Source organism: Serinus canaria, chromosome 1 (genome assembly GCF_022539315.1).
Source record: "Serinus canaria isolate serCan28SL12 chromosome 1, serCan2020, whole genome shotgun sequence".
NCBI classification, from domain to species: domain Eukaryota; kingdom Metazoa; phylum Chordata; class Aves; order Passeriformes; family Fringillidae; genus Serinus; species Serinus canaria.
The window spans coordinates 28,855,883-28,879,921 of record NC_066313.1 but is presented as its reverse complement, the minus strand read 5'-3'; the positions used below and the strand labels follow the sequence as shown (position 1 = coordinate 28,879,921).

Genomic DNA, 24,039 nt, shown 5'->3' with positions numbered 1-24,039 from the left:
TAGCAAGAGCTTGCTTTGGTGCCAGAGCACTTTTTTTCTTGCCCAAAAGTCAAGGGTTCTTAGTGTGTGGTGCCTTGTGCCTGAACTCTTGCCAGTAACGAACATGTTCTTGTTAGTTCATTGTTTTTGCTGCCACCTTGTTTCACTCCAGGTTTTCTCAGGCCTATGAGAGAAGGCTATCCACATCTTTCAAAACTGAAACTTTGGAGGCTCAGAATGGATGGATTATGCTGTTTTCTGCAGAAACAACAGTGAAAAATAACTTAGTGATGAGGTTTGTACTTTTCAAACACTTGGGAGTTAGAAAGCAGCCAGACCTGCAAAGCCTGATCAAGCATTTTTTTATTAAGAACACTGAACATGAAATGAAGAAATGAAGCCTTCCCATTTGACTGAAATAAAATCCAGTCCTCAGGAGCAGCTGGTAACAGTGGCAGGCTACCTGTCTGCCTACCCTGCCAAGGGTCAAACTAAGCAGGAGCTGTACCACACCCAACCTGCTGAGGAGAAAATGGTTTAAGGGCAGCCTTCCTCTGCTCACTGCTGATTCTAACCTCCCCCTCCCCTGTCCCCAGATTACATCAGACCAAACTGTGGTACCAGGGTGGAAGCAAGCACAGGCAGCTTCCTTTGGGCCTATTTGCATTCACAAAGCCTCAGAAGTCTTCTCACATGAAAAAGGATGTCACAAAAGTGAGATTCAGCAGCACAGTTAAGACTAGGAAGCTGCTGCCACATTTTATCCATCTACTAAACAGTTTTCTTCCTCTTTTTCTAAAGGGTCAATAAAGAGCCCATTTTAAGGATCTCTAATCTTCTCCTACCTATGCTATAAGGCTTTCTCCCATGCCACTACAGCTTTCCTGCAACAGTAGGTGCTTAACACAGAGAACAGTCGTATGTTTCACTCAAATATTCATGTGAAACTTCTGAAAGCAGAAAAGCTGAGATACATGGTTTATAACACCATCTTGCTTTCAGGTATTTGGCTCTAGAGAGCACTTACCTCTTCACAGTTTGTCTAACCCCTTCAGGTGTTTTGCCTGTTTGAAGCAGAGGTGCTAGTGGAAGAGAATAACTGTGCCCAGGTTTCCACCTTTGGCAATCTGGCTACAAAACAGCAGAATACCACATTTGGTCCTTAAAAAATAAAACAACCAAAGAACCCCTATGCAAACCTGGAGGGGCTGAGTAGGAGAAAATCAGTCTGTAACATAAATTCTACCCTTTAGAAATGAGAAGTCATATTGAAATATCAGTTCTTTTAGGGTGTGCGTTTGGTGTCTTGTAACTGAGAAATACTTGTTTTACAACACAACAACAACAAAAAGACAAACAAACAAAACAAAAACAAAAAAAAAAAAAAAAAAAAAAAAAAAAAAAAAAAAAAAAAAAGCCTGAGGCAAGCAGTACAATCCTGTCAGCCTAAATTTTGTCCTGTAAGCTCTCCTGAGGATAATGAAGACAGACATGAAAAGAGAAGAATACCAACTGGTAAGAAAACACACAAAACAAAACCCCAGCTCATTTCATGAAGAGCCTTGGTGCTTCTGGAGACTGCTTTGGATCTGTAAATTATGCTCTAACACAATGGGAAGACAAACCTTGTGCTGCAAGGTTCCCTAATGTAAAACAATCCCTCCCCTTTGAGTTTCCCATCAATTTGTCATAAGTACTCAGGAAAAATCCTCTGACTGGTTCTGAGAGGAGCACCTGGAGTGAATAGCTGCCACAACACTTTAGCTTTACTGTCTCCTGTAGACATGCAGAGTGAAGACAAGACAGCTCCTATTGCCACAGGCCTTCAAGTTTGGTATGCATGCTGGAATGGCTATTAAACCCAGTTCATGAGCAGCCTAGGTATTTTTAAAAGTGGACAAGCAGCAGCCCCTTTTGCTCAAATTCCTGTCACCTCTGTCACTTGCAATTTGTTAGTTCCCCTTCACAAAAGCCCCAAGCACAGGTGCTCCCACTGTCCATGTGGGGCCAGCTCTTCCTATGCCTTGAGTTCTGGCAATGATATTCAAAGCTAAGATCTAGCAGACCTGCTGTGGCAGAAAGGGCTGAGGACAGTTCCCTTTCAGAAGTCTTTTAAGACAGAAAGAGATCCCCTTAACATCTTTATATGGTGTATACAGGGGAGGCATATTCAAAATCAGGAAGAAGGAGAGTTGTTTAAAGGCCCCAGGTGGCAGTTTCCTTAACCTTGTAGCACCATTAAGAGACCAAGAGATGGGCTTGTGCATGGCAGTTTGAATCAGTTAAATTCCTTCTCATTCTTCTTGAAAGCAAGACCACAGGGAACTGTCCCATTCTTCCCCGCCCCAGCAGGATGCTCCAAAACTGGCAGCTGCCCTGGGGTCAGAGCAAAAGTGAGACCTCTGGCTCCAGAGTTCTTAGGTCTCCTTGAGGACATTGATCTTGGCACAGATCTTGAGAGCTGGTCCCAGTTTGATGTTCATGGCACTCATGAGATGTTCCTCCTTCAGAAGCAACAGGGCCTGACCATCAATTTCCTGAGACCGAAATTCCTCAGCAATTTCCTGGCACCCTGTGAAGCAAACAAAAAAAAAAAAAAAAAAAAAAAGCAGTGAGAAACACATGTGCATTGGGCACTCCCCTCATTCCTCCTGCATCTCTGGCAGGTACAGAAAAGCAAGCTAGGAATCTAACCAACCCCCTTCCACACCCTAGTCCACAGTCTCCTTGAGAAATAAATCTTGAGAATCCATCTCTATGATCTACTCCAATTCAGAAACTCGTCCAAAAGCAGCAGGCACCACTGAGCCCAATCTCCCCATGCTACTGGATCACAGGAGTGCAGGAGAGGATCTTAACCTCACCTTGCAATGATGCAATGAACTCGTACACTTCCTCCACACTCCAACGACTAGGGTTGCTGGACAGGAAGACTGGGTTGATGCCATGTAGATCTGGGGTAGGGGGGGCCATATTAGAGTTTGCCAGGTCCCTCTCTCCATGACTGGCCCTTACTGACAGGGGTCCTGGAGATGTAGGGGACAAAGCTTCATCATAGCTGGAGTTATCAGAGCCTCGACTTGAGTCTTCCTGGCCCTACAAACCCATAGGAAAGAAAGAAAATAAAAAGGGTTTTGTAAGAAATTCACAATTGCAAGCTGCAAAACAAGACACTGGGAGCAACAGAAGTTGTCCCAACAATCTGGAACAACCAACCCAGGCTGTTGGTACAGGGGCAGCTGACACAAGAGCTCCCTCTCTTCTTCACATCAGAACTGAGGCTCATTCCATTCACCTACAGCCCAATTCAAGTCATTCATGTGAAAGACTGCTAATCAAATGGGAAAAGTGGATTGTTTTCTGCCAAGGCTGTCAGCAGGTCTCACTCCCTGAGACCTTCAAGATGCACACAGGAGCAAACACAGAGTGCACAGAACAAGTACGAACGTGAATACACTTCCTGCAGTCCATGAGGGATTAGAACAGCTCCCTGTGCCTTGTGTAACAAGTGTGTCAGCATGCCTACATCCTGCACGACTGCATCCACTGTGACAAAGTGGTACAGCCAGAAGGGACAAACCCTACACAGACCTGCTTTGACAGCTGTGTGTCCTTACCCTGTGGCGCTTGCCCTGGATCTTCGTCCGAGCGATTTCAGAGCTGCTGCGCCGTGGTCCCCGTCGGCGCACACGGGCATAGTTGGCTTCCTGGAATTCCTTCATCTTCTTTCTCTGCAGCCGGAACTGATGGCTGCAGCTGACATTGTACCTCAAGTAAGCAGAAGCACAGCAGCAGTTAGAAAGCAGCAACTATCTAAACCACCTACTTCTCCTAGATGGGGATAAGACTCCTCTTTACCATCAAGTTCTGTTCCTCCTCCTTCTAAGACTTGGAAGGAACCAGTCCAGACTTCTGACACAAGCAATATTTGGACACCAGAGTCTTGATCTAACATCTGAAGGGTCAATTAAGTAATTCCCCTAAGGGAAAAAAGACCCATAACAAACACTCTGCTATCAACAGGAGGCAGCAATGACTAGTCTAACTTTTCCCCATTTTTTCCCCAATGCTCCCTTGTGTCTTTGTCTAGTAGCAATGCATGAGACAGCTACCAGCATGCATTTATTTAGTCAGTAAAATGTACATTTCTCTGAAGAGAGGTTCTTTACAGCCCCAGAATTTCCCCCTTCCCAGTTCATTTTCTGAGCAAGCCAGAAATTCTGTTTATACTCAGCATCATATCCACCTCTACAGACCTAGAAGCATACACAAATCATTTAGAGCGGTAAAGGATGTCTGTGGCCAGTGCATGCCACAGAGGGAGGATCAGATGTACTGGAAGGTTGTACACCACTTGGAGAAGGGACACATGCCCAGTTCCAGCAAACGTGTAGTCACAGATAAGGAATATTACATCTTGCTGTTATTACCTTTTAGCACAAGTCATTGAACAAAACCTCTTGGAGCCACGGAACTGGCTTGCTGGGGCATACTTCCCACAATATTCACACTTCAACAAGTTTGCCTTCTTGTCAAGCTCTAGGTGAGATACAGAGTAACACACCAGTTGGTGATCTGAACTGAAGCATATCACACACCCAATGATTCCCCATTCCACTGCTCTTCTTCTGAGCAGACAGATGCCAAGCACTATTTTCTACTGAATCTAGTAAGTAGTTAGCTTGGGGAAGCAACTGGGGAAAGAGAAGCACAAGCTCCACTAATTAGGACCCCAGGATATCGAACAGAACAGTTTTTTTCTCCTGGTCAGTACCACTTAATGGAACAAACAAAAAATAGGATATTCCTCACATCCTACAAGGCTGTGGTGGAAATCTCCATCACTCTGTTCTGTCCACACATCCTTCACAGCCTACAGTCATTAAAGACAGGTTCAGTTCAGAATCTCCTGCTTACTACTGACACAGGATATGTTAGATCATATTTACAACAACAAAATAAGCATTGTCAGTCTTCTGGCACTCAAAAAAAGCAAGATCCTAGTTCCGCAGGTCAAGTCTTTAAGGAGCTGGGACACAGAGATACAAGTCCATAATGCATTAAGTTAGTAATACAGAGCAGAAACTTTCAGTAACACTAGCTAGTCCTCCTGCTCTTGAAACTCACCCATAGAAGCACTATCCTCTCCCAGAGAATTGCTGGACAGGTTTTCATTCTGACCAGGAGCCTCTCCCTGCAGTGGTTTCTCAGATTCTTTCAGCAGCTGAGAACAACCCACCTGAATAGGGAGAGGATGAGTTGGACCAACCAATAAAGGATTCCCTGTGTCCACCACCCTCTGCCAAGGTATGTGTAGCTCAAAATTCAACTCAGAAGAATCTTTATGCCTAATAGGGAAGAAGAGATGCTAAAAAAAGTCATTACTGCTTCCTGACTCACGGGCTTGGTTGTTCATTTAAAGATCCCCAAGCACTATCTGCCTTGAATAATGTCCAATTCCGTGTAACTCCATTTCCCCTTCTTTACTTCAACTTCACTTGCTGCCTGTTCAAAATGCATCTTTCCCTCACAGAGAGGAGAGCCTCCTTACAATTCCTGTGTTAATTATTACTTTAGTGACAACTGGAGTAAGTGGTTGCTGCAACACTTGTTTTACTCCTTCAAAACCCTTCTCTTAATGACAACTCTTAATGCCTTGCTTCATTCATTACACCACCCTCCCTTCCCTTCCTCTTTATTGTCTGTGTCCCAGGCTAAAAATGCTGAATTGGAATAGTGGGAAAGATACTCCTATGCAAAGACGGAAGCCCACCACTCTCCCAAGAATGTGCTACACCTCCTTCCCCCACCACAAAAAAATCCCTACTGGAAAAGGCTCTGCTCCCTCCTGGATGACAAAGCCTTCAATGATGTGTGTGAGGATCTGGGGCTTGACGATGGCTTGAGGAGGTTTGGAGTCTCCCATCTGACGTGACACCAATGCCAGGTTTGGGGTGGAAGCAGAGGTGGGGGTGGCTGAGACTCCTTCACTTGATGCGGCGTTTGGGGTTGCAATGGCAGCAGTATCAGAATTATCTGGAAAGTTAACAGCACAGGCATCAGCTAACTTTGCTCTACCTACTTCAGATCATTAGCACACACAGGCAGAGCCCTCCTTTGTACCTCACCTCCAAGGCCACTCTTCTCCTCCATGTTTTTGGGGCTGTCTGTTACAGGAGAGGACCTGGCAGGCAGGAGTGTGGTGACACTGGCCGGCTCCTCCTTCTCTTCCTCTGACTCTGCCTTGCGCTTTACTGCCAAGGTTTGAGATTTGCCCTGCATGAATAAAGAGGAACATGTAAGCAGATAGAAAAGCTCCAAAGCAAAGAACAAGCCAGATTTAAAAAAGAAACCAACAAAACCAAAACAAACCAACAAACAAACAAAAAAAAAAAACCCACCCCAAGAAAAAAAAAAAAGAAAAAAGAAAAAAGAACAAAGCATCCTGCTCCATCATACTTGATTTCCAGCCTGGTTTCTTCTGGAGATGCCTCTAGAACCCACAGTACATACCTTTACTTGCAGGCATTTACCTAACAAGGAACAAAGCTTGAGGAGACTCACTACCATGCCACAGACTAAGGATCTGATGTCCCAAGTGATGTTGATACACTGGTATTAGACCAAGACACTGTGTGAACCTCAAAGGATTATTGCAGAAAGAAATGGAATAGCATTCACCCAGCAGTTTCCAAATAGGTGTTTTGGATAAATCAGATCAGTTTCAATGAAGAGTTGAAAGAGTAGGGGACACACATTCACCAGGAGCAGAACCAACCCTCTGCTCGAAAAATCAAGACAAATCCTACGACACATTCCTGAAGAAGCAGAGTTTAGAGAGGGTCTCAGCAACTGGCTAAAAAGGTGTTCAAGGCAAGGCTGGATGGAGCCAACCTAGCCCACTCTAAGGTGCCCCTGCCCAAGGCAGGGGTGTTGGAATTATATGATCTTTAGGGTTCTTTTGAACTCCAATTATTTATAATTCCATGATCTGAGCTGGCAAAGTGCTGTTGTCTCAGGGATTTAGGTAGGCCCTAGCTGGACAATTCATAACAGCATGGACAAGGACTATGGAATTTGAGTTTTCCTCTGCATAGCCTTTTGCTAGGGGATCTTCTGGGGCCTAGAGTCAATGGCTAGTACCACAGACCAAGGGATCTGTAACCCAGAAATATCCACACTGGAGCAGTTGATGAAAAACTGCAGCCTGTGGGAAAGACCCACACTGGAGAAGGACTTTATGAAGGACTATATCCTTTGTGAAAGACTGTATCCCATGGGAGGGATTCCCCCATGCTAAAGCAAGGGAAAAGCATGAGGGAGAGATAAAACCTTATGAGCTGACCACAGATCCCATTTCCTGTCTTCCTGAACCATTCAGGGGGAGGAGGTAGAAGAGTCAGGAGTGAAGCTGAGCCTGTGAAGAAGGGGGGAGGTGTTTTTTGCATTTGTGCTTATTTTCAATTATTCTACGCTAAAGTGGCAGTAAAATAAATAATTTCCACAAACAGTTTATTTTGCCTGTGATAGTCATTGGAAAGTGATCTCCACATCCTTATCTACACCCACAAGTTTTTCACTGTATCTTTCTCCTCCTGTTGCGTTGTGAAGGGAGAGTGATGGAGCAGCAACTTGGTGGTCATCCAGCAGCCAGCCAAGGTGAACCAAACCCCATTGTTAAATGGGATATTCAGTATGTGATGGGGACACCCACCCCATCTGGGGCAGGCTCTGAGTCTCACCTATCAACTTCATGCAAGCCTTTGAATGATAATGTGGAAGAGAAACACTTGTAGTCAGTAGCCCAAGGGGTTGGATTGGAATTAGTGGTTTTGAGGGTAAAAAAGTCTCCACATCCCTTTCCCCAAACCCCTTACCCATCCCATCCCACTGACCTGGGCCTGGACTGCGATTGGTGTCCTAGGAATGAACAAAGAGAATCCATATGCTATTCTCCTTCTCAATGGTATCACTTACTGGCAACTGGACAGACTGCATGTAGAATGCTGCTGGCATCTGAGCCACAACTGGAGAGGAAGCTGGGCTCTTCACCATGTGGGCTGTGCCTTGAACTTGTGCCAAATTCACCCCTGTGGTGAGAGGGGGAGCTTCCTGTGAGGATGCTGGAGCTGAAGATGATGATGGGGAAGCAGCATGGGTTTGGGAAACAGGCTGGACTACAGCTGGCATTCCCCGGGAGGTCGGCACCGCTGCAGCAATCTGAGCCAAGCCCAGCGCTTGGGCTTGGCCTGAGCCCTGCTGCCGGGTGCCCACTACCTGCACTGGGATGTGTGGTGGAGGCTGCTGTGCCGCTGACATTTTGGCAGGCCCAAGCTGAGGGGGTTTGATGGGGGTGACCAGAGATTTTGACTGGATAGGAACAGGTGACTTGGTGGCTGGCTGGCACGGACTGTCCTGCTGGAGCTGTAAATGCGGTGGCTGGGACTGCAACATAGGTTGCACAACAAGGGTCTGTGCCTGCTGCTGGTTTTGAGGGGGAGCCTGCTGCTGTGGAGGCTGAGCTTGCTGCTGCTGCTGGGTCAGAGATGCTGCTTGCTGCTGTTGCTGCTGTTGAGCCAGCTGTAGATGGGTGGCTGTGTGGAGGAGCTGGGACTGGCGGTGCTGGAACTGCTGCTGGTGATGAATGGCTATCTGCTGCTGGATCACCACCTGCTTCTGCAGATGGATCTGCTGCTGCTGTTGGATCAATGAGTGTGGCTGGATCTGCGTATATGTTGCTATACAAAAACAGAGTAAGAAAAAACAGAGCACAAAAGTTAGCAACAGTGCAGATGGGAACAACAACACCAAAAATAAGGCAGCCACTGCACAAGTTTGAGACATTAAACTCCAAAATAACTGACAGCTTACTTGCAGAGGACATGAGGGATCAAATCAACTTGTTGTGCTAATAGAAAGGGATAACCCCTTGAGACAAGGGGAGGACCAAAGCTGGGAGATGCGCTGGAAAACCTTTTATCACCAGGCTTCCAAATGTCATTCTTGTGAAAGCCCAATGATTTTGAAGAGAAAAAAAACAGATGAGTTTTTTACCTGAGCTGATCAGTGTCTGGCTGGGTGCTGGCGTAGCAGTCCTGGTGAGGTTCATGCCCACCGTTTGCTGTCCCCCGCTGTCTGTGTCACCCTTCTTTGCAGCTGCGTTCTCCGTCTCTGTCTGGCTGCCCTGGCTGACAGTCACGGCCTGGGCAGCCGCCACCGGCAGCGGCTGAACCACCCCGGTGCCCTTCCTCTGGCAACCGCCAGCAGCACCTGCTGAGGAGCTCTGGCTCAGTCCCATCGAGGGCTGGCTCCCACCAGTGGCCACCACGCCCCCGGAGACACCATTGCTGCCCGCTGCTCCCTGGCTCAGGTTGAGGGACTGGGCTGCCCCGCTGGAGGAGGCCTGGGCCACGGCCATGGTCTGGCCCGTGCTGGCGGCCTGCGGTAAGCCCGAAGCCTGGGAGCTGCCTGGCAGGGCCGTCTTCTGAGCAGAGCCTTGGAGCTGGGCGTTGGTGGCAGAGGTCTGCTGGCTCCTCACAGCCAAGTTCTGCACCTAGAGACACACACACCAAACAGAATCCACGCGCTTTATACACGGTGCTTGCCGGGAGCGTGACAGAGCACACGTAAGCAACGCTCTGCTGGGATGTGGGCTGAGTTCATGCCTCAGGTCTTGTGTGAGGAGCTGCTAACACTGCAGGGCAGAGCTCAGTACGGCCCTCCCCAGGAAGCACATTATCCTGAACTCTCTCCTGCCCAATCTCTGATGGAAATAAAAGATCTCGTGGCCGTTTGTGAACAGGATCTGGGGACACAGTCTTTCCCCAGGGCATGGGACAGATTTCAGACGTGCTTGCCATACCCTGGCATTGGTAAGACCCAGTTCAGCACAGCTCTAGAAGCACTGAGTTACCCCTTTAAAGATCAGCTGCTCATTTTCAATTTTTGTGCCACCTGCCTGCCCCAGGCCCACAGATCTACTCATGGCCCACACCCTTTCCAATTTCACTCTGCATTTTGGTGCTGCCGCCCTCTGTATTTACTTCCGCTCCAAATGCCACATTATCTCCAAAATTTGATCACAGCTGGCTTTTCTTCAAAAAAATTGCTTCAGACAAGTCTTTGGCATCTTTACAACAATGAACTAACTGGATGAAGGAATACTACCTCTGGCAAAGACTCTTAATTGCAGCATGACTGAAAGTTCTACACAGAACACAGGACTTCTTTTCACACAATCACAACCAAGATGCTGTGAAGATGGGATTGATCCAGCCTGTGCTCACCTCAGAAATTTTAAGCAAAAATTAATTTCATATCTGGAGGCAGACAGTCAACATGAAAACATGGTAGCAAAATCTCCTGCCTGCACAGGGACAAGGGCTGGGGATAAAATAGCACTAATGAGCTATACAGGGACAGCTTGAGGCAAAGAGCAGAGGGTGGGGTGTCAGAAGCAGGGGAAAGGGAGGATGGTCACTGACCTGGTCTGTGTCTGCGTGGACCCCAGGAGACTGAGTGGGTGGTACCTCCTGCTGGACAGCAGCCACAGCCCCATTGGGCATCAGGATGAGCTGGGAGGCGAGAGGCACATTGCGGCCCAGGGTCCGGTTCACCTGCAACAGGTTCCCCAGCTGCGGCTGTTGGGATCAGGCGGCGTGCAGTGCAAGGAATGGAGGTAGGAGAGAAAGGAAGACAAAAAAACCACAAGCAAACAGATCATAAAGGAACACTAGGCTGCAATGTCACACATTGCAAAACCACCAGCCCTGCCCTGCACTGTAACACTGAATGTAACTCTCAGAAGCAGGAAACTGGGAACAGTTTCCTTATGGAAACAAGCACTCTTCTATCTAACACAGGCCTGGGCTAACTCCCACAGACCGCCCAAGGCTGTGTATCTAGAACTGGTTGAACAACAGTGATAAAAAACATACATCCAAGATTAGCGCTGTCTGAAAAGTAGGGGATTACAATCTGTATCTGAAGTTAACTGGAAAACAGAAAATATTTTGCAAGTAGGTACCCAAACCCCAGACTTGACTCCACAGTCAAGACTAATGCTCTCTACCTAGCTGCACTTCAAAGCAATCAAAAGGATGACATTTGTTCACATTGATTTATTTGTCTAGGCTTACTTGAATTCTGACTTACATCCCTGAGCTCAGCAAGCAGTAGAAGGGTAATTTACCATGTATCTGTTCCAGCATTGAACCAGAAGAGTAGCTTTATTTCTGTGAGCCACATTCAAGTCTAGGACATGTATTTCACATTTACACTCTAATGAGAAGTGCTATGGAACCTTTAACATCTGCAGAGCAGAGACACACAGAGTTGTTAATGTTCTCACCTAAGCCACACAATACAAAGCTCATCTTGAAGGCTGAGCCCAGAATCAAACTTGTGGTTTCAGGGATGAAACCTTCCCCATGCAATTTTAAAATATACTGCAACATACTTAAAGCTAGGTTAATCTGTAGGTGTTGGTAATCCCAAGCAGTGAAACTCTGCAGTGGCTGCCAAGTGGGGCTCACAGTCAGGACACATTTGATGCCCATCTCTTACCCGAAGGTACATCTGTGCCTGTGACTGGTTGAGAGGTGGCGAGGTGGTGTTCCCGAGGAGCACAGACTGCGTCAGCGTGGTGGCGCTCGGGGAGCTCACACTCTGGGACCGACTGATCAGCTGAGCAGCTGATGTGGTGGCAAGGTTGATCTTAGAAGAGAAAAAAAGCTTCAAATCACATATGAAGAGATGGAGGCTAAGAATTAAGTACAAATATGCTTAGTGGGGTACAGTCAGAACAGATATTTTACAGTTTTTTCCTATATCCCACAGGGGACCAAGAGGAAGAAAGTTCTTGTCTTAGAGGGCTTGTCCTACAGGCTACACAATCTATATTAGCCAGAGCCCTGGATACTGACCTCATTTGTATGCTGAGCTTGACAATCACTGTTAGCATGCAACTGCAATAAGAGATCCAAAAAAATACATCATTTTCTCCAGCCTCCCAAGTAAAGGTAAAAAACCCACAAAACCTTCTCTACCAACTCATCTACTATTTGAGCAAATCCAAGCTCCTCAACACTCACTACAAAACCAGACATCTTCTCATTCAACAAACTACTGCTCTGCCTAATACAAAAGCTGCTCGTGACTCCTTCTTACAAGTCCTGATCCTTTTCTAATCCATGACAATGTACCCCCAAAGCCTCAGCAAACAGAGATCCATGTCTACCTTTTCAGCTAAGAGGCCTCTCCCACCCAAAAACCTTATCTGGTTTCCTCAAGCCCCACCAATAACAACAGCACCCCAAATCCTCAAAGCTGTCTGCATCTTGTTGATTCCCAGGACTCTTAGAAGCTGGGTGCATCCGAAAAGACAAGGAGGAGACAGAACAAGGTGGGGAGGGGGAGGGAGGCTTTGATATGTGTGTGAGGGAGCAGTTTTACTTACAGAAGCCTGGGTGGTGGTGGTCTGTTGTGAGGTGCTAGTGTTGGGAGAGCTGGCCTGTCTACTGGCTGCAATTGTAGCCTGCAGGAGAGATTGGCAGAGAAATGAGTGCCTGAACAAACTTTTCAATCCAGCCCAATTATTTGGCTCTGTCAGAACACCTAGTCCCTTACCCTCAGAGTGTATGACCTCCAGTCCTTCCACCCATGGGTACATGCCCAGGCTGTCATACTACACACAGCAACCCTCACCCTGATGCTGGAATCCACTGGTAGCACCCAGATGTTCCCCACAATATTAGCAATTTGTTGGGCTAATTAGGCAGTTTAGTAGCAATGCAATGATAGCACTCCAAGTAACAAAATTCAGATTAGAGAGCATATGGTATGTGGAAGAACATAAATATTGATAGATTTATTTCCCCCTCTCTGATGCCAGGGGAATTCCCCTGCATAAGTTTAGTTAGTTTTGTAACTAAGATTTGTGCAAAATTGATGAGAGGATTCTATTTCTTCTATACTCTAAGACTGCAGTCAGGGATTTTCAGAACAATGACATCCTGGACTAACTGCCAAGGAGTACAGCTACTAAGATATTGTTACACAAAAATAATGCATTAATGTCACACATAATCCATTTTGAGCTGATGATTAAGTTTAGTAGGTGAGCAAAGTTGATAAAGAAAAAAAAACACTCAACATTTATGTATCATAAAATATATTGATTTATATTGATCTGTGTATGTCCCAATTAGACAGCCTCCTGGTTGGACAGGTTTACCCCCTTGCTGGTAAAGAAAACATGACTACTAAGTTCCAAGACAGAAATTTCAGAGAATGCTGCCTGAAACTTCATGCAAACACAAATGTTTATTCTCAGAGAAGCAACTACCCACTGATCCCTTTAATACAGTTTTTAAGCACTACTGCATCCATTGCTGATTTAACCATCCATCTTTTAGTTAAAGAAGGTGCAGGGGGTAGCAATAGGCCTCTGAAGTACAAGTTCCTTGATGGTGACGTCAAATTTTATCTTTCCCTGCTCTCTAGCCAAAAAAATAAATTAATCTTTGCTTCAGGCTTCCAGTTGACTAGCTGCTTGTATTAACTCTAAACAATGTGTTTAGGGACTCATTGTCTCATCAGGGATCAGGATGACTCGGTGCACAAGGCACTGTATAAAAACAGAACCTCTGGATCCTCCCCAGAGAATGATCCAACTCCTCTCCTTCTGCCTCTTGGCAACTCACCTGCTGGACAGCAGCCAGGCTGTGAAGTTGGGCACTGTTAAACTGCTGCTGGAGCATAAACTGATGGAAGTACTGGGCTGCATTGGGCTGTCTCTGGAGTGCCTGAAGAGCCTAGATAAAGAGGAAAACCCAATTGTCAAAAACTGCATGCCATTGAAATGTGATTGAAGAGGGCAATGATGAAGTAAGTAAGCCATGAGAGCACATGGAAGAAAGCATCCCTAGAGCACATGAAAAAGCGGGCACCAGATTAGCACATCCAAATCATACAGTTTGTACAGTTACAAATTTGGTGACACACTGAATCACAGGTGTATTCCAGGACAGTGGGAATCACACTTGCAAGACTTTAATAAACTTCAGGAATCTGGGGATGTGCATGCTCACACAGGCAGACAAATGCTCCTGTGTAGTTTGTGTGTGGAGGGCATAGAGGAATTGGGATGGCAAACTGATTCGCTCTAGAACAGCAGGCTAAAACCAACCTATTGGGTCATAGTACAGATTAAGCCTAGGAGGCTGGACACCAAAGGAGTAACCTATAAAACACAAAGCTTCAGGTTACAAGAACTAAACATCAGGCCTAGCATGAGAATTTCTAAATCTGAAGAGACGTCAGTACTCTTAAGCACGGTGCCACCTTGACACACAACAATGCAGAGGAACACAAAAGGGCTCACACCACCACCTGCCAGTGATGCACTGCCAGCCCAGAGCACACCCTGGGATGTCTCACCTGTACTGCCTGTCGCTCATAGAGAGACATCTGCGAGATCTGAGGCCGGGTGCTTCCTCCAGAACTGGAGCTCCCGCTGGTGGAGTTGGAGTTCTGTTCACTTTCGGTCTCCATGGCGACAGGATCCCAGGAGCTCAGGCTGAGATGGACTCCAGATCTACATTGAAAGAACTGGAAACTAAGTCAGGCTGCAGAAAGAGCCAGACTGTATTTCACTACATTACACAGCTTTTGTACTAGAATATCTCAATAAGAGTCTCCCTGCACATCGTTGCTACATCGCAGGTACCAGGGAAACTGGGATTCTAAAATCACCCAGAAATCTTACTCACAGTTTGAATCTTCTATTACCACCATCAGAAACGTAATGTGCATATTCTCATACTTTTATTGCCATGCTATAGTTGCAAGCTATCCTGAACTCTTAAAAAGGTACCAGAATGAAGAAGCAGCTGCAGCTCATTGAAACAGTTCTGGTTACAGACCTGACCACCTCTCCTTTCAATAGAGACTAGCAAACTGAGGCAAATTGCACTGTGCTTCCAGTACTCCAATGCACTTTGGCAATTTCTGATCCCCTCTTCCTCCAGTCCCTCAGCTCCAACGCCCTACTGATACCAACTCAGTCCCTCTTTCTCTCAGTTTAGCCCCCAGCCACCAACTCTTTTCTTCTTATGATCACACAAACTTTCCAGCTACTTGTTGCTCCTAAAAGATCTCAACTTGAATATTAGATTAGAAGCTGGAATCTGTGGTGGCAAGTTCCTTTCAGGAGGAACGGAGTCAGAAGCAGAGTGGATTAAGTGTTCAATGGCAAAAGCTTGTGAGGCAAAAGCTGCTGAAGAGGTCATGCAGAACCAGGAAGACCTTCCAGAAACAGAAAGATGAGTTGCAGCGAATTGCAGGACTGAGAAAGGACTGGAGAAGGCTTTCATCAGCTAAGAGGAAGAGAAGCGAGACTGAAGAGAGTGCTTAGCAGAAGAGTAGCACATTGAGATGATCAGGGAGTTTCCTGCAGCAAGAAACATGAGCTACACAGGGAGTAGCAGCAGGAGGGGCTAGAGCCAGAAAAGGAGAGAGAAAAGTGATTATACAAAAGAATTTCACTGGAAAAAAAGAAAACCAACCTGATTTTTTAGAACTCCGTCTAAGATTAAAAAAAATACTTCTGGTAAGTCTTATCACTGAGACAGCCTATTTGTTTCCAAAGTACCAGCTTGTTCCTCTGTAGTGTATCTGAGACGTCTAAATGGGACCCCTGTAAATGAGCTTCCAGGAGCCAGACCACCAGCACAGCTCCTTTATCTAGCCCTTTTAAAATCAGAGATTCTGAGCTTTACAACCTTCACCAAACATTTTCCTAGTGTGTAAGCAAACAGACCTGTGCAGCAGAAAAGGAGGCGCAACAATACTCTCAGCCAGACAACTTTTTAAATTCTGAAATGGTGCTAAGGGCAGCAGATGACTTTAAAGTAGGACAACAACATTAACTCTGCAGAGGATGGGTGGCTAAATCAGGGAACTGCTGCTTCAAACCTGCTCCTCAAAATCGGAAAAATTCTAAAACTGACAAGCAGAGTGCTGCTGCTCCAGTCTGGTCTTCCAAATACATTTTCACCTCTGCCCTCAAGCCCTGTCCAGGCATCCCCCTGCTTCAGCAGTGACCACCTTCTCCTCAACTGAGACACACCTCCTCCTAACTGGCCACTACTATCCTCAGGCACAACCCTATTTCAGCTAGGAACAGCTTGTCAATAACCTACCTAGAATATAAAAGCTCTTGGAGAAGCAATTGTCTTAAAGATCTTCCCAAGAGAGGAAAAATTAAATGAAGCCTAAAAAAAAACACTGAGAAGAGAGAGAATACAGACTTTTTGAAAGAATGAAACTCTGCTGGATAACTAAAGTACTTTGAGTGGGGTTAAAATGCACATGATACTACATACATTGCACCAAGTTCCCAAGTAGCTCAGATGCCATTAGGAAACAATTTACATTCCCTTGCACCCCTCAACTTCCCAATGCAGATCCTCCTCCTTCACCTCACTTCTGGTGCTCATTAGATCAACTTGGCAGCTGCAGGAAAGGTAGCCTAAAACCCTGTTTTCTGCCAGATCACAGAGCTGAATTACCTTACTCGTGATGCCACAAGTGCCCATGAGAGAGGAAAGGATGTAACTGATGTTCACCTTAGCTACAGCAAATACCCTTGCCCTCAACAGCTTCACCAGGAGAAGCCAGGCTTCTGCCCTGGTGCTCTGCTCCACTAATCAATCTGTGTTTCCTCAGGAAGCAGCACCACCGATTCCTAAGATTTCCAGCATTTTTGAGAGTTCCATATTGATCTAGATCTTATTAAAATCATTATTAGACTCTTACTGAAACACCTTTGGCACGAGGCATAGAAAAATTTTGGTCTCTCTAAGCAGAAGGCCTTTTGGAGACGTGGACAGAGAAGCTCACTTTGCAGAAGGGCAGTAAGAATTTTAAGTCACTTACAGCAAGGAGAGTTATCCAGCAAAAATCTTTCTAAACACAAAAGTGAAAAGGCACAGCATTTCCCCAAGCAAGTTCATCTAAGGATGCAGTTCCATGTTAGTGTAATCCGATCCAAACACAGGCCATTTCCACACAAAACAGGAGAATTACACACTGTCCCCTCCTCCAGCTGCATCCCCAAGCACTTTCCTCTAACAAAAACCTACTGATCACTGGGCTATCACATCACTTGACTCAGCTAGCTGCTCCGTGAAATGGATAACCTACTAAAAATTATTAAACTACGGATTTTCCAAACAAACACAAAAAAGGGAAACCAACACACAGTTAACAACGTGGCCACTACTGGAAATTAACCTTTGAACAATACCTAGAACTGCATCCCTAAAAGGCAGACACAGGAGGATACAAAAGCTTTTAGCACCATAGCAGGAATGACCACACAGCAAAAAGGACGGGAAGGAGAAGGGAAAAAACTGGCTCAGCAGTACAAGCATGAGAACATGGGCCACTCCAGAGCCTAACCCACACAGCACACACCGAAACACCACAGGTGGCCCATCTACAAGTTCCTGACCCTTCTCGAACACAAGGCCAGACAAAAGTCAAGCCAAACAATACTCTAATCACTAAGCACTAGGTAGGAGGTTGAAAAGTTTTACTTGTTCACCCCATCCACTCACTCCTCCGGGACATGACTGCTGCCTGCACAGCATTTTCTCTTTCCTAAGTGGTTTTGTCACTTCATCCTTGAGAAACTAAGTTAGGAAACACGTAAGATTTACACGGGTTTACACCACAGGTTTGGAGAAGCAAAGCTAGCACCCCCGTACTACAGCATATTCGCTGCTGCTACTATACGTTTCTACAAGCCACACAAGCAGAGGTGTGGAACTGCCGGGACAAGCTGCGATGCTCTGGAAGCAGCAGTGGATGCGACGCTCCAGCACTGCAGGACCCTCGCACCACCTGGTCCCCACCCCTCGGTGCCCAGCCCGCCTTTCCCCGCCAAGCGCCTCGCCCGGCCGGCGGCGGGAGAGAGCGAGGGAGGGAAGGATGGAAGGAGGGGAGGATGGAAGGGGACAGCGCGGCGGCAGCCACCCAGGCCGCCGGCAACTCCGGCTGCAAAGTTCATCCGACACGGCGTGCGGGCGCCCTGTCCGCCCGTGCCGTGCCCGCAGCCCCGCCGCGGCGGGAGGCGGGATGCGCCGCAGGATGCCCGGAGCCGGGCGGCGGCTGCAGCGGGGCTGCGCGGGGGAGCTGCCCGGGGCCGGGCCGGGCAGACAATGGCTGCTCCGCCGCCGCTGTCAACTTCCATCCCGCGCCGGCCCCGGGGAACTCTCCCCGCCGCGGCCATCCGCGCCCCGAGCCCCGCCTCACCTGCAGCCGCCGCGGCTCTGCCCCGCTCCGCTCCGCCGCCCCCCGCCCGCCCGCGGGACCTGCGCTGCTGCTGCCGCCGCCGCACCGGAGCCCCCGCACCACCACCGCCGCCGCCGCCGCCGCCGCCGCGCCCGACACGCCCCCCGCGCGCGGGCAGCCGGGCCCGGCCGAGCGGGCGGGGCGGGGCGGCGGCTCCGGTGTCGGGGCGGGCGGGGCCGGGGGCGGGACCTGGCGGCGGCTCCGGCGGGGCCGCGGTCTGGCGGGGCGGCCCCGAAGGGGCGGCACCCGCTCCGCTCCGCCCGCCCCTCTCCCCGTATCCCTCTTTATTAATGCCTTTTTTCCTTTTCTTGTTTTGATTTTTTTGTTGGTTTTATCGGCGGGTTTTTTTCCTTTTTTTTTTTTTTTTTTTTTTTTTTTAAATCTCGGCCTCTGGGGCTCCCCCGGCGCTCCGTCACTTCCTCCCTCGAGGCGCTTCCGGGCACGTGGTGCCTTCCCCCGGCGCCGCTTGCCCGTTGCCCCGGTGACGGGAGCGAGCCCGGCGGGAACGGCGGGAGCAGCGCCCGGCACGGCCCCGCTCCTCGCCCGAGGCACAGCTGGCACCGAGGCATCACGGCGCTGATGGGAGTCACAGCCCGGGTGCTCGGCGAGAGCACAGCGCTCTTCGCCAGCCTGAGCGGGTGTCCCCTCTGCCCGGTCTCGCTGCACCGTCCGTCCTTCTGAAGACTGATCAACCTTGTTAAGTGCTAGTCGTTTGATCTAGCACGGAATCAATTCGGTTTGAAAAGACCTCTGCGATCACCGAGTCAACCTGTGACCGAACACCACCTTATCAATAGACCATGGCACTGAGTGCCACATCCAGCCTTTCCTTAAAGACCTGCAGGAGCGGTGACTCCACCACCTTCCTGGGCAGCCCATTTCAATGTCGAATCACCCTTTCTGTGAAGAAATTCCTCCTGTTGCAGCAGCTAAAGACCATGTCCTCTTATCCTGTTGCTAGTTGCCTGGGAGAAGGATGTAGGTTGTAAACTGTTTTGTGTTGGTACCTGCAACAAGCTTTGATGAACAAACAGGACACAGCAGGAGGTTTTCTGCCGTCTACATGTGTACACACGTAGAGGTGCACAGTAGAAACCTGCACGAACATAAAAAAAACATTGTGCCAGAGCTCACTGGCAGCTTTTAGAAGAGAAGCTGTGCTGTGCAGGCACTTGGACCTTGCTTCTCTTGGTTACTCTCAAAGAGCATCAGTTTGTTGCCGGGCTTAGGGTATGAGTGGTTGATTGTGGCAAACTGAGGAATTTTTAACTGTAATGTTGTCATCTTTGGATGGGAAGTGGAGAGGAAGTATGTATGCATGCAGTGACAGGACAAGGGGCAACGGCTCCAAAACGAAGAAGAGCAGGTTTAGATTAATTATTGGCAAGAAATTCTTCCCTGTGAGGATGGTGAGACATATTTGTTTCTAATAAATGCCCATCGGGTCAGACCAGTGGCTCCTCCTGAGGGCTGGTGAATTTCCCTTCAGAATGCCATCACGTGCACCAAGGACAAGTGGGATGCAGCAAAAGACAAACAGGAGTGAGTCACGCTCCATCTACATGTACAAGGGGCAGAAGCTCAAGCACCACTGAGGCCATAAGCACCATAAATACTCCTGCAAATGGCATCTTTGAGCTTCATGTTGCAAGAAAGTTGCATCTGGCTCTGTAATGACAGTGCTGGGCTGTCAGTTCACAGGAAAAATATTCCCATTATGAATTGCAGTCAATTCCCTTTGACTTAGAATCAAAGAATAATATTTGCTGCTGCCTAAAAAACAGCAAAACTCACCGTACAGGAAGGCATTTCTGCTGTTACCAAACATACTTGCTCTAAATGCTGAAGGTTCTTTTTCAATTCAGATGGAAAACTGTCTGGCTGATTTTCAAGGAGATATTTAAGGTTATTCAAAACAAAAGGTCAGACGGTGAACAAAGAAACAATGACAAGGCAGGAAACCCAGCGAACAGTAATCCCCGTGAATCAACCACGCCTAAAAGCCCCAACAACTGGATGAACGACTAAGCCATTTGTCCCACTTGCAAAACCCACTGAAGTGGATTCAAAGGAGGAAACTCTCTGGAATGTATGCAAACGAAGGGCAGTTACTGCAATACGACCAGGGGAAAATACTGCAATAAAGAGGCTTTAGGACTTACAGGGGGGAGTAGTTAGCAGCTGTGGGGGGATGTTGGAACTGATAAAGAGAATTGTAGGTTTTTCAAAACTGCGCTGGTGTGCTTGGGGTAAAATCACAGGCAGGGAAATGGAGGGATCAAGGTGGATCAAGTGGAGAGAAGGCAGGTATAAACAAAGCCAGTCAAATGCAATCAGTATGTTTGCCTGCACAAGGTTTCTATCTGATCACCGGAGCCTGCATTACATTTTTAATAAATTATTTTAACTGTTTCCCGTGTTATTGTGCTCTTTGTTTTGTGCATGTGGTGTGTCTAGTCAGCAAGTAGGATGAAAGGTTTATAGGGCCAGAAACCTGCCACCTATGAAAATGCATTTCTCTGAGTGCTGATGCTTAGGAGCAGGATCAGGCCAGTGACACTGTGCTGATGTGGGTGTCTCTGAAGTATTGTCTCCTGTCAGCGTTAACCTATGTGTACACGTCTTTTGTGTGGACTTGCACAACACTGCTACTGCTGGGGTGTGAAACAAGAAAGCTCTCACTCACCTCCGCTGACCCAGGAAAAAAGGAAGCCACTGGACCTTTCAGTCCACCAGGTTCAGCTGCCCTTAATAGTTTCAGTGAAAGCAAGCGCCCCGGCCAATATCTATTCTGCTTATTCTGCTCCCCAAATGGTGAGATCCCAGACTTTTTAGTGTCTCCCGATAAAGCACTTGTTCGGTCCCATAATTGTCACTGAGGATCATGCTGCATTTTTTAAGATGGTTTAGACGGTCTGGCTGGAAACCTGTCAAAGGCTTTGCCTACACGCAAGGCAGAATTCATTGCGTAGATAGCTCACGTTTTAGGTACAGCTCTTCTCAGCTCCGGGAAAAAGGAATAAGCAGCCCATTTTCATTCCAATGATTTTTTTCCCCCCTTTCCAGCCCATTTTAGAAACGGAGATTTATTCCCTGGAGAAACGGCGTCTGGCAGAGCAAGCCACGGAGCGATGGTGACACTCAGTGGCCCTGCAGGAAAGGTGCATCTTCCGAGCTCGCGGGGTTTTTTTTCCAGTTTATCAGGAAGACAGTGGTAGTAAATGAACACAGGTGAATAAACAGCACGTGGCATAAGCATGAGCCGGAATACTGTGCCGTACGGATTCTTATAGTATAGGCTTACAAACAGACATAGTCTATGTAACTGCATTTGTCTTCTTTCCCTTTCCCATGCCCATTTACTCACTTCAGCCTGGAAGTGAGATCATCACCTTCAGGTCCCTCAGAAGGAAAACCCTGTCTCTTGAGCTGGACTGTTCATTGTACAGACTACCTTTTTCATGTACAGATTTTTAATATGCCATTTATTTTTATAATAGTGCCCTAACAAGGTCAGAATCCATTTGGGGCCATCTTGTGGGCTTACAGTTATCCTCCTTTCAAGGGGACTAATTCTCACTCCTTTTAAAAGCTTCTCTGTGCAGAAAAATCCCTTGCTGTCTGAGATGCTGGTCACCACATTGCCTGTTAGCTGCCACCTGCACTATGCTCTTCTGGACCTTCTTTTTTTACAGCTTAAAGCAGCAAAACTTTGCAGGAAATTTCCCAGTTGCCTCCAGACTATTTGGGCAACCAAGACCCACACAGCTGCTTGTAGTGAGGTGGTGGAAGGAAGTCTCCTCGCCACCAGCCTACCTTTGCTTACACATTACAAAGGTTCCTTTCTTGCTCTGGAAGGTATTTCCTGTGGATGTCATCAAGGACAGAGAGCACTTTTCAACAGCCACAGAACTGAGCAAGCATCAGATTGCCCATCCAGCACAGACTAGCCACTTACTGCATTCCCTAATATTTAATTCAAGAGGTAAACACCTCACTGACTTCTACTGTACATTTCCTATTTTATGGGAGCTTGCCACACAGCAGCTTTTTTTCAGCTCTCTGCTTTGCAAGCTTCCTCAACCCCTCATCCACAGCTGAATAACATCTATCTGATCTGAAACCACAGCCTGGAAATATCTGGTTTTATTTATATTTCACACACTTGTTTTTCTCCCTTATCTGCCCTACGCAGGTACAAGGTGCCAAGACATCCTGTCTTGCAGCAGAGGAATCTTGGTGGGCTGCTCCTAATGGGATCTAATTTCATGGAAATCTGATCCCGTGAACTGTAAAGCAGAGCCTTGGCACCTGTCCATTGAGAGATGGGAGAGCCTGCCTTACAGGCACAATGAGCACACTGGGTTACAGGCTTCAGGTTTATTTACAACCTCCCTATCTGAAGTTCAACAGATCAGAGGGCTTTAAATCCAAAGCTCCTCCAGTCCAGCCCAGGTATCCAGAGGAAGAGACTTGCCAAGAAGGCAACCAGGACAGGCAATAGGTCTCACTTTGCTCCCTTTGCAGAGCACCATTGAACAGTCTCTGTTGACTCCTGCAATATCTTGGGAAGGGACAGTGCAAGGGGAACAATCCTTGGAGGTTTGTCCCTTCATATTTTTCCTTCCTTGAACTCAACCCTATCCACTTTTTGCATCAGCTGTCCACAGAATGTATCACTTGGTTCCTCAGGTTTACTACCTCCCCTAAATGCTTGTTAAGCACTGCTGTGAGACTTTTATTTTCCTTTTGTCCCCATGTGGAAGGGCTGGTTCTGTTCACTTTATGGACCAATTGTTCTGAATGGTCAGAGAAAAAAAAAAACTTTGCTGTCCTTTTGCAAGCTGTGTTGATCAGGCAAAGGCCTTACTACACAGGGATAACCCAAGCAATCCTCAATCCTTGTCACATGACCTGCTTCACTTCATGTTCCTTTTTCCCCTTTTTTGTCTCCCAAAGTACTTCCTGTTTAGAAGCTTATCTTGTTCACTTCTTTTCCATTGCCCCTGGGCTTGATGACTTCATAACTTACTTCAAATTTTGGTATGACTGTCATGGTAATTTCTCTTTTGACAATCTGTAACTAAAACTAGTAGCCATTTTTTCTTATCCAGTGTCCCGCTTTTTATGAGTGCTGTCTCCCTAATGGCACTGCAAATCCTGCTGGGCCATCTGCATACACTCTGTTGTCTTGTTGCATGTGCTGCATCCTGAAATTCCTCAGATTGTTGTCTTTTTTTAAGTAGTGCCACAGGTAAGGATTAGTCATTGGAGTTAATGTCTTGACAGGATGGGAGTAGGTGTTGTCAGAGTCTAAACATGCAGTGAATTTGTAGTGAGTGCTATTTTGGTTTCTGCCTTCCCTTCATAAGACTTTGCTGTACAGTTCTTTTCTGTCTGAATGAACTGGTAAAGTATTTCTTCCTTAGCATTCCCTTGCCTGTTTCTACTCTTCAGTTGTGAAAGAAAAATGACTCCCAGGGTCACGTAGTAAACCAGATCAGGGTTAAAAATAAGGGGTTTTTTTTTTGCATGGAGTTTGGTTGTAGATCAACCATTGAGTTAATTGAATTGAAAAGGGATCTTAGAGATGGGACTTGGGGACCAGAAAGATTTTAATCACTATGGTGACCAAATGCAAAGTGTGTAACCACAACATGCACAGTGTTTCCCTCTTTTTCATGCACTGAAGTCTTCATCAAC

The 24,039-nt window shown here is 47.1% G+C and overlaps 1 protein-coding gene across 2 annotated transcripts; it reads right to left on the bottom strand.

Annotated features, from left to right (window-relative positions):
• Nucleotides 1–324: 324 nt before the first annotated feature.
• Nucleotides 325–18,361, bottom strand: PHC1 (polyhomeotic homolog 1). 2 transcript variants are annotated; one of them, XM_030235090.2, is made up of 16 exons: nt 18,298–18,361; nt 14,419–14,575; nt 13,683–13,793; nt 12,437–12,514; nt 11,904–11,945; nt 11,545–11,694; nt 10,464–10,619; nt 9,034–9,532; nt 7,957–8,717; nt 6,108–6,255; nt 5,807–6,015; nt 5,107–5,218; nt 4,410–4,518; nt 3,597–3,747; nt 2,844–3,075; nt 325–2,551 (listed from the first exon to the last, which is right to left on the bottom strand). In XM_030235090.2, exons 2-16 carry the CDS (start codon nt 14,530–14,532, stop codon nt 2,397–2,399), a joined length of 3,027 nt encoding a protein of 1,008 aa, XP_030090950.1. In that variant the 5' UTR covers nt 14,533–14,575; nt 18,298–18,361; the 3' UTR covers nt 325–2,396. The 2 variants fall into 2 exon arrangements, with proteins under 2 accessions (XP_030090950.1, XP_050835002.1); XM_050979045.1 differs by lacking the exon at nt 11,904–11,945.
• Nucleotides 18,362–24,039: the final 5,678 nt, after the last annotated feature.